This window comes from Gymnoscopelus braueri (assembly GCF_963280865.1).
Source record: "Gymnoscopelus braueri genome assembly, chromosome: 7".
NCBI classification, from domain to species: Eukaryota; Metazoa; Chordata; class Actinopteri; order Myctophiformes; family Myctophidae; genus Gymnoscopelus; species Gymnoscopelus braueri.
In genome coordinates, this window is record NC_137608.1 from 41,452,003 (window position 1) to 41,463,314 (window position 11,312).

At 37.9% G+C, this 11,312-nt stretch overlaps 1 protein-coding gene across 1 annotated transcript; it reads left to right on the plus strand.

Moving 5' to 3' along the window:
* The first annotated feature begins 570 nt into the window (after positions 1-570).
* slc2a8 (solute carrier family 2 member 8) lies at positions 571-9,934 on the plus strand. The gene is made up of 10 exons (XM_080432888.1): positions 571-1,009; positions 1,829-1,994; positions 2,093-2,299; positions 3,044-3,143; positions 4,306-4,517; positions 5,574-5,723; positions 5,835-5,943; positions 6,308-6,469; positions 8,031-8,176; positions 9,109-9,934. The coding sequence occupies exons 1-10, from the start codon at positions 912-914 to the stop codon at positions 9,253-9,255; spliced, it is 1,497 nt and encodes a 498-aa protein (XP_080289014.1). The 5' UTR covers positions 571-911; the 3' UTR covers positions 9,256-9,934.
* The last annotated feature ends 1,378 nt before the right edge of the window (positions 9,935-11,312 follow it).

The window sequence follows — 11,312 nt, forward strand, 5'->3', positions numbered from 1 at the left end:
GTAACCAAGGAAACGAGTCTTCAATACTTTTATTTTCCTGAACCATGACTGAACGTGTCGTATACTTTTATTTTGAAACAAGGTAGACACTAGGCAGGCAGGAAACGGCAGGAAATAACCAGGGTTGCCATGTCTGCTTTTTATACGCGATTTTGGGCTTCTTCTGTAATGTTACTTGTAAAAAATGGTAGTTGCAGGTTCGTTTGTTGGGCTTATTTTCTAAAGTGTAACCTACGTGCTTATTTAGGCTTGCTTTCAAAAAGAATGTTTTTTTTAAAACCAGTGGTTCTCACATATTTTCATCAAAACGTTTTGTGCCCAGGGGAGCATTTTTGTTGTTAGAATGTTTGAAAAATATTCCAAATATTCCACATTGTATTGGAAGAGTTTTTGAGTTGTGAGCTTGCAGATCGGCTATTTTCAAATAGCCGATGTATTATGTTTAAAGTGCTCATGTCACGTGGCCCATAGTGACCATAGTCTCTTCTTTTGGGCTTCTTTGCATAGACCTGGTTGCTTATTTCTCTCTCAAAATCTGGCAACACTGGAACAAATAACATTCATGCCCATTATCAGCTGACCTAAAATGTTGTCCATGCATAGTTATTGTGGCTTTATTACTGCAGGTTTAATGACCCCAGGTCCCAGTAGACAGTGGCCGAGACGGAAATGATCTGGACAATGATTATAGCTGTTAAATAATGCTGGGATTTTAGTTGAAATGCATGTACTGCATAGTTTTAGGTGTAACCGTGCTGTAATAACACGGTTATAACCGTGTCAGTCAGGTTGTTCCTGGCACTCACTCCTAGTCAGTCAGATCAGATCATCATCATTACCGATGATCTATTTGAGATCTATTTATTTATGATTTATGATAATAAGTGAGACACTGAACAAAGGGGTTCACTATGGATATCCAAAACGAAAGAAGACGACTGCTAGATGACGAGGATGCAGACGACGAGTCACCCACTGGAGTGAGGTCTGAGCAGGATGCATACCTTGAGTAAGTAGACCATTGTATAGACCTATAACCTAACCTAACCCCAGTGGTGGAAGAAGTACTCAAATGTTTTACTTAAGTAAAGGTATCAATACTGCTGTGCAGGGAAATGCTACCAAAAGTAAGTAGTTCTAATTTATGCAAAATATCCCATTTCACAAGTCTTCAAAATGTATACAAATATTTTGAAAATAGCAGATCTATACATGCTCGAGCTTGTAGATCTGCTATTTTCAAATAGCCTAAGTATTATAATTATAAAGTTGTTAATGCATGTTTTGTAATAATCATAAAAATCTACAAATTTAACTATAGTAACTAAAGTTTTCAAATAATTGGATTAAAAAGTACAACATTTGCCTCTGAGTAAAAGTACTGAAAATTGTACAGTACTTGAGTACATGTACTTAGTTACTTTACACCACTGCCTAACCCTGGGGCTTGGCTACAGTAAAGACAACTAGTGTTTTGTATTCCTAAGTGTTGCATTAGCAGTCCCATATTTTATCAAGGTGTTTACTTTGGCCCAATTAACTTGACGTAACCACAGATCATTTATCCAGGTCTTTGTCTGCCTCTGTTCTTTATTTAAAGATTGAACTGCCGACTCAGCATTGTTGTTTAGTAGTTCCCCATTCACCCTTGATCCTTGGTATAATGAACGGGAAAAATACGTGAATATTATTTTGATGCATTAAAACGGTTTACCTAAAATAGCCCACTCTTCTGTGTACCCACAACAATAAGTTTAGGGTTTAACACACACTGACATTTAACATTTTATTTTGTATCTTTCTTTTCCCGTATAATTTTTTTTAACAGCAGGGTGAAGAATGGAAAGATGTACCTGGCTACATTTGTAGCCGTCCTCGGTCCTATGAGTTTTGGCTTCGTTTTGGGCTACAGCTCCCCTGCCATCCCTGAACTAAAGAGCATCAACACAGACCCATGGTTACGGCTAGATGATGACCAGGCCTCATGGTTTGGGGTATGACAGCATATTAGATACACATGAGCTGTGCTGGCATTTTAGCGCTTATATTTAGCTTTATGTTGAGGTTGAGGTTCTGATTTTGTGCTTTGCAGTCCATTGTGACTATAGGTGCAGCTGTCGGAGGTCTTCTGGGAGGCTGGATGGTGGACAAGATTGGCAGGAAGCTGAGTCTCATGTTCTGCTCTCTGCCGTTTGTGTTTGGTTTTACTGTCATTATTGCAGCACAGAATGTATGGATGCTGTACCTCGGTAGGGCCCTCACCGGCCTGGCAAGTGGCGTCACCTCACTTGTGGTTCCAGTGAGTAAACTGCCATCTTTGCTTTTGTCCAGGAAATGCAAAGTTAAGACATTGATATTTCCAAGGGTGAATGACAGTCATAGTGGCTGACCTTCACCTCCAGTGTCATTAATCATTTATTATTATTATAATTTAATGTTTTGGTAGTGGCTCCTGAACCAGCGGTATCTTACCCACAATGCATTGCGCAAACATATAATCGTACCACTGTACTATTTGCGAACTGTTCATAAAGTATTCAATCAATCAATCAATCACACTGCCGGAGTCCAAGCAGGGATGACTTTAATTCGGGTATAACGTAACATTGTTCCCAGTTTTATCTTGATCTCAGGAGGAGATATGACAAGGGTGATAACAGCCCCATTCAATGGGATGATTTCTAGGTAGTTCTAGGTATCGGGTGAATATTGGAGAAGAACCACTGCTGAAGAGTGTCTAACCAGAAGTACAGGAAATACAGGGCTACATGTTGTTGACCTATCGCCCTATTGTACTTCCAGTTAGACACTTTACATATAATATTGTTCAGTCTAGGAGGTTAAAATGTTTGTGTTTTGTTATTACAGTAGATTATAGTGTATTATAGGTCCAAATTCCCTTATTTGTAGCTTGTAGAACATGGGTACTGTTTCAGGAGTCATGAACTAAGTTTTTGCACATGAGCTGATTGCATTCTTACTTATTTTCTTAAGCTAATGGTGATGTTATCTAATTTTCCTTCATTACTTCCTCCTTGGACAGCTGTATATTTCGGAGATGGCACATGAGCGAGTTCGTGGTACAATGGGCTCCTGTGTTCAGGTCATGGTGGTGTTAGGCATCATGGGAGCATATCTCGTAGGTATGTACGCTAGCCTGAGTTTTGTTTTGACACTCAATGTTATATTTCAAGCTGATATTAAGCTACAGATTCATGACATCTGTTCAGAAGAAATACTTTGTCACTCATTTGTTCCTCACAGTTGACACCAAAACTGACATTACAAATTCACCCAGAGATTTATAACTTGTAAATCATCTGGGGAGCTGTTGTATAACGTACAATCTAACTCTTGCCAGAGCAATCATGTGCTACAGACTACAAACCATAGCATCACAATTTAAAGGCTTTAATGTGTTTATTCTGTGTAGCATTAGGCTATATTTCTGTCAAGTGACAACACTTTAAAAAGAAAAGATGTTATAGATACAAAAAGCTTGGGGAAATTAGTCTTGGAAAGTATTTCAAACTTCTGATTCAAGTTATTTGTTATAAAAGGTGTTGGTCAAAGGTCCAGGTAAAACAAACACAAAGCCGAACAGTGACCATCATGTGATATGATCATCTTCAGCCGTGATCAAAATTCCTCCCTCCTAACCGAAACGTTTCTCAGTGGTTTTGGCCGGCTAGTGAATAGCTAATCTAGTTAGCGGCATGCCACACATGTTTGTCCATTACATGGCTCAATAGAGTCTACTATGTCAAGCTAGGTGGGCTGTCCTGTTTGCTCTATAAGATGCTTTGGTGTGGGGAGAATTGATACTTTCCAGATAATGTGGTCTAGACACTAGATTGTTGTGTCAGACCTTCTGATGCCCTCTCTGTGCAATATCTTTTAACCAGAGTTTCATTTAGTATGCTGAATGAAAACAAAATGGTAATTTTCCAGGTGTGACTGAGCGGACAAAATAGTAATGTGTATATATAATGTATATTAATGCAAAAAAAAAAACTGCAAACAACTCTATACTGTTGTATGACATGGCTTCAAAGTAATATTATAATAATTATTAAATTAAAATAATATTTCTAATATTTTAATTGCACTTTTCAAAACAAAATGCTTTACGGTAACAGGATGAAATCATAATCACTGAAAACAACAACATGACGACATGCAATTAATTATTGTATTACCATATAGCAAGTACATTTTAAATGTCCACATGCTGGGTACTACAGCTGATTACTACAGCTGGTGACCAACAGGATTTTTCTAACCCATATCTGACCGCTTTTACAGGGCTATTCTTGGACTGGCGCTGGTTGGCTATCTGCAGCTCCATTCCCCCAACGCTGATGCTGTTCTTGATGTGTTTCATGCCTGAGACACCCAGGTTCCTCCTTTCCCAGGGTAAGAGGCGGGAGGCAGAGGAGGCGCTGCGCTTCCTGCGAGGCGCGGACACCCCTGTTGAGTGGGAGTGCGCCCGCATCGAGGATGCTTGCGATGAGCAGGTGATTGCATGTCATTTGGCTGACCTGTCAGCTTGTTAAGCCCACTCCACACCAATGATTCGCAATGCAACTCCTTGCAACATGCAACTACTTGCAACTACTCGCAACCATTATGGCATTTGCAAGGAGTTGCATTGGTGCGACATTAAAGCTGTTTTGTTGCAAGGAGTTGCGACTAGTTGCATTGGTACGGTTTGGCTTTAAGACACATGGATTAAAGTTCTCAGTCGCCACAACTGATTTCAGTAATTTTTATAAGATCAAAGAGTAATAGAAATAGAATATATGTTCAGAAGCATCGTCCATAAAAACCCTAATGGTCTCGGATGTTTCATAAAAGCAAAGGTTAAAGCCTCAATCTGCAATTTCTGTATGTAGAATAGCAAGAACATTGGTCTAGAATGATAATTTCTAAACATAATTTTACATATTGTGCTAATTGTTCAGGAAACACAGTGCTCATGTGGAGGACTCCTTTCACGCTGTTTCACAAATCACAGATTTGGGGGGATTAATCTTTATTAAGGCACTTACTTTTCTGTATAATGCACATTGTAACTTGTCTATTTGTGTGTAATGTGACAAATCACTTTCCTCACGTATCCCCCGGAGAACAACATTTTCCCACAGGAGTGCACAGGGGAAAAGACAGTGTAACATTAGCTGAAAACAATTGCTGTTTTGGGGATTTAACCTGTGCCCTACTGCTTCTACATTGTTGTGTAGCTGAAGAGTCACGTCTTTGCAATTTATAATTTTTATCAAATCAAAAGTGGTTGTGAAATTAAGTATGCTTTGGTCAAATGTGATTGAGGTCAAAGACCAAACAAAGACAGACATTATACTGTGACTGTATGGATAATTGTGTCACGGGTACAAATATTTCGATATTTTGAGTTTTATCTGGGCATCTTTAATCAGTTGACACATTTTTAAGTTAAAGTTGGTACATATATTCTTTCCCTCAAATTTGCTATAAGGATTATTTAGTTCTTGTATCAAACCTCTGAATGAAGAGTAGTTGGATGATTGTTGTCTCGCCTCTGTCAATCTCAGGGTTCTAGTTTTGGGCTGGCTGACCTGAAGGACCCAGGCGTCTACAAGCCTTTATTTATTGGCGTAATGCTGATGCTCTTCCAGCAGTGGACTGGGATCAATGCCATCATGTTCTACGCTGAAACCATATTTGAAGAAGCAAATTTTAAGGTAAGGGAGCTTCAGTGGTTTCTAGCTTGAGTCAATTAGATATCATGTTTGATTGTAGGGATATGATCAGAAAAACTAAAAATGTGTAAATTAACATTGTTCATTTTTCAGGACAGTGACTTTGCTTCAGTGATAGTGGCATTGATACAGGTCATATTTACAGCAGTAGCAGCTATAATCATGGACAAGGCTGGGAGGAAGGTCCTTCTACTCATATCAGGTGTGTATGTTTGACTGCTACATTAATGTAGGGTTAAGAAATGTGTTCAAAATGATATATTTTCCACAAAGTACACAACGTAAGACTACTAACCATCTGTAAGATCCTCTGCACTCTTGTCAGTAAAATGTGAAACAGCTATAGGAGTAGCTTTCATTTCTTAGTTGCCCACTGTGGTTTCTGAATTTTGCTATACTTGTTGTAGACCTTAACAACACTGCAGTGCAAATATCTCCATCATTATAGCTCATTGTTTGCTGATCTGATCTGATTCTGTGTTTTACAGAAACGTGTACCTTGTATTAATATTGATCATTAATATACACGCATACACTTATGTTTTTTGTTCACTCTCTTAACCAAGGAGTTGGTATGACCATCAGCACAGCAGTGTTTGGAGTTTATTTCCACCTCACAAGCGGTCAGGCAGGCAATGGCTCAATACCCACCCTAGTGTCTGCAGACGTGAACCCTCAGGTTGACTTTGCCTGGCTGGCCCTTGCTAGTATGGGCGTCTTTATCACAGGTGAGCCAGATTTATTCAAGTTAATGTGAGTTATATTTTTGGGTTAAAATAAAAGCTTTGTGAAAAAGTTAAAGCTCTATAATCATTGCGAGTGTTTGTTCAATAACAGGGGTCTCTCAGTCTCTCATTAGCAAAAAACATTACTTTTACAGCACTTAACCACTTACAGCAACTTTAATTTATTTGTTAGAGCATTATTAGCTTCATCTCTTTGATTTCTTTTATTTATTATTTGCAGAATTATTGTCATGAAAGGTCTATTTTTCAATGGCTTGAAATGGATTGGTGGCTCACTGTGAATGGGTTCTATTCCCTATGACACCCAACACTACCAGGGTAGGGGGAGGGAGTATCACAGATCACACCCTATCCTGTACATCCCCTATCCTGTCACTCTTCACACCAATGTGAAGAGTGACAAATCCACTGCTGCTACTGTAACTGTGCTAAAACATAGGCTATGTACTCTGGGTACTGTAAGAAAACAGCTGTGTAAATCGTTTTTGAATGACCTCAGAACAACTTGGAAAGTTGTGTCCTTTAATGTATATACAATCCCTCTGCAGCGCATGACAACTCTGTTTTGCCAGAAAGCCATGTGGTTGTCACATGGGCATTACAGTACTATTCCAGGTAGCAGAGCAAACCTGAAGAACCAGAGCTGACATTGGATAGCATTCCCACTGCCAGTTGCGTAAACACATTAGGGCTAAAAGTAAAGTTGTAAATAGTATATCAGCTACTGCACTGGCCCTTTATGTGACGTTCTGCTGTCTTTTTACAGTGTGGCTGAAGGCCAAGCAATCTAGAACAGGGTTTGTCTATGTGCTGTCGCCACAAAAGTAGACAAGTATATATATATATATATATATCTATATATATCTATATATATATATATATCTATATATATCTATATATATATATATATATATATATATATATATATATATATATATATATATATATATATATATATATATATATATATATACCTAGCATATATATATATATACCTAGCATCAGTCTAAACAATATAATATCAAAAACAATAACCTGTACATTGAAACTATAGAAACTATAGGATGCCAGTTAAACAAGTGAACCTAGCATCTGTCTAAATAACATGCTTTCTAAATTGCATTTTAAGGAAGCAATTGTAGCCAGCCAGTATACTGCAGCTTCACCAATGAACTGCATTGTCGCCACCCAAAAATGTCACTGCTCATACATGTACAGTAGTAGTATGTGAATAATCGTGTTATTCACAAACTGCGCACAATACATACTGTAGTAACTTAATATTGATGGCTTAAGATGGGACAGGGTGGTCACACTTTGACTGTATATCAAATACATTACTTTATGAATCTTTATGTACTGTGTAACTAAAGGGACTTCTTTAAGTGTCTTTAAAGTTATCACTATGCCACAAACATCCATGTTTATTTATCATACTATCTATTTGAAGTGACTGTTATTGTCACTGCAAAAATGGCAGTCCCACAAGCTTTTGTAGATCTCTGATCACAATGTCTCCTTTTAAATTCACTTCACTGTTTAGCTTTTGCCCTGGGTTGGGGTCCCATTCCATGGCTGGTGATGTCTGAGATTTTCCCCACCAAAGTGAGGGGCTTTGCCAGTGCAGCCTGTGTCCTCTCCAACTGGGGCACTGCTTTCATCATCACCAAAACTTTCAAAGACCTGATGGTAAGTAGTACTCAGCAGAATGATCAGTTGAAAGAAAAACGGACTGATGAAATTTACAAAATGTAATGCATTTGATTATTGTCCAACCAAACAAAAAAGGTCATCTTATCAAAGTGTCAGTCTCATTCTTTGTGGAATTGTGCATCGAATTTAACATGTCTAAATAGATGACAACTTTGCTTCAAAATATACCATTCACTATTTGAAAAACAAAAGTGACTCAAAATTATCATCTGCACAAAATGTAATCAAACTATGATAGTTTTCAGGTAGATTTTGGGGAAAAGTGATTAAAACATCTGGAGTTGGCAGCAGTGAAAGTTTGACTTTTTATGTCAATTGCTGTACTGTCTGTAGGGGTTATGCAGTCACGGAAATCTGTAATCCTGACTTTTCCAGACCTGGAAAGGTTTTGGAAGATATATGCTCACTGCTCCTAGGATTAGTAGGGACCAAATTACTATAAAATTCATAAAAAATATACCCTAAACGGACGTTCTTGATTATGCAGAAGAATGGCATGTCATGGCAAGTCACTTGTCATCAGTGTGGTTGATACTCAACAACACATTTTAGAGATGCACAATATATCGATCATCATATCGGTACCAGACGATAATTACTTTAAAATGTGTTATCGTGATAATCAAAATGATTCCCCATATGCTGTGCCAATATCCTGAAATAAAGTGCTCCTTCGCACATATTTTTTTTATTTTTATGATTTACACATCTGTTTCTTTTAAGAGAATGCAATCATATCTGAGATACCACACTTATATATTGCACTTAAATCCAGCCCTTGCCCTATTTCTATGGAATGGTTGGTCATGAAACATTGTTGTAAAGTCCTTGAAAATGATGGATAACGGAAACCCATAGGTCAAAATGCACAAACCATGTTTCTACCTTCATTTCTTCATATCTTCTAGGACCTCATAACCAGCGCTGGGACCTTCTGGCTGTTTTCTGTGATGTGTGCTCTTAATGTAGTCTTTACCATCTTCTTTGTCCCAGAAACCAAAGGCAAAACACTGGAGCAAATTGAAGCCAATTTTAGAGGGACACCACCACTATAAGCAAATGCCTAATTTATACTCTGTCGTACGACAGTGTCCTGTGCCGAAAATAGCTTGCAGAGCCTTGTGGTACGGGACACCGTCATAAGACAAAGTATAAATCAGGCTTAACCACCCACTCACCAAAGCCAAACTTTGGCAGTGATTTTGGCTGTCAAAGTCACATGCACAAAAAGGAAATATAGAAAGTTCTCAAATTATTCTAAGCTAAAATGTATTGACGGACTGTTGTAGCGGGCTACAGTATGGGCATTTTTAACGCTTATTAAATCTGTCAAGTTGACCACTATGCACCCCTTAATCCACAGCCTTTGAACTGCCACTGTGTAATTTAACTGGTGCATTTGCTCAAGGGTACCTTTACAATAATTATTGAGGGATGAGACAGCATGTCTCCTTCACCCCCACACCACTTTTTTTTACTCCATAATGAAGTTGTTAATTTAATTATAAATATCACAGATTCTACTTGGGTCAGTTTGATATCGTTTTTGATATGTTGTGCCGAAACTAAAACTGTACAAGCTAGTCCATTCAGCTGAAAAAATGTTGCTCTTTTTTTTACCTCAACTGACACCCCTTCTGATCATAACCTCTCATAATTGTTGTAATATTTTAATGTTTTGTTTTTTTCCTTGTCAATGTATAATTAATAAAAACAATGAATCTGTGACTTCAATGATGTGTCTTTATTTTGTATAATGGGATATACTATCCTATTTTGATTTGCAGACCTGAACACATCGATGCTTTAAATGTTTCGATGAATTGAATACACAGAACCCCAATGGAAACAAGCCATAGTGCTTTCTTGGGTTTATCCTTTCAGCATCCTTTTGTATGAAACTGTACCTCTGTGCTTTTTTTGCAAACTGTTAATAAAGTATTCAATCAATCAATCAATGAGCCACAGGAGGACATAAGAACAGGGGTAGAATATTGGTTGTAAAATACAGGATAGGTGTTCCTTGAGAAAACATGCCTATTATTCCTTTGTTACAGTCACTGAGTCACTCTGAGCACAGACACTTTGTAATCTTCCTCAATCTGTATGAGATTCCTTTCTGCTTTATTGTTTCCATCACAACACTTTCAATTTAAAGGTAAACAAGACCTTTTATCTTTAAGGATAGGTTATACGGATATGGTCATTTTGAAATGTAAACATATACATTTAAAGGTAAATTGTTACTAATTAATTATTTAATCATGGTGAAATTTCAAAATAAAAGTCTACCTAGTTAGGTTGAGGTTCCTTTAACAAAGTGATACACACACCACGTTATTTATCCATTAAATCCAACCATTAATCACAAACATTATGCGTATTAGGACCAGCAAACAATGTCATTCACTCATAATACGCTAGCGCTCTGATCTGTAAGAACGTTAAGGGGTTTTATCCGCGGAACTCACAAGTCAGATCTAGCCAATAGTAGCCATGGATCACACGACCATGGATTATTTTCATTCTCCATTTACAGCCCGCACATCTACATAAACGTTTACATTTCAAATATAAAGTGCTTACCCCATGACCACGGATGTTAAAATTCTACTCGGGCCCACATAAGTACCCGTATCTTCCGTATTGTTCAATAAAAAATCATTTTAATCCGATCAGTGGCCATTTTCTCCGTATTTCTGCAGTGTGCTTTCAACCACGCGACCCTATTGGTTGGGAGGTGTATTGCACTATGATACATTATAACTATGAAATAATGGCCACCGATCAGATTAAAATGATTTTTATTGAATAATACGGAAGATACGGGTACTCTTCGGGTACCAGAAGTGAATTGTGACAGGCGTGGCCATGGGGTAAGCATTTTATATTTTGAAATTTGAACGTTTATGTAGATGTGCGGACTGTAAATTGAGAAAGTACAAAAAAACTGGTCGAAGTTTCGTCATGACTGTCATGATATGACAGTCATGTTTCAGGGCTCAAATCAGATCTAACTGCACACGCTTGCTTCTAGTCGGTCCCAAATATGCTGCGCACTTCCTGTGTGTCACTGCTGCTGGCGTCCTATCCGGCGTGGATGCTTCTTTTT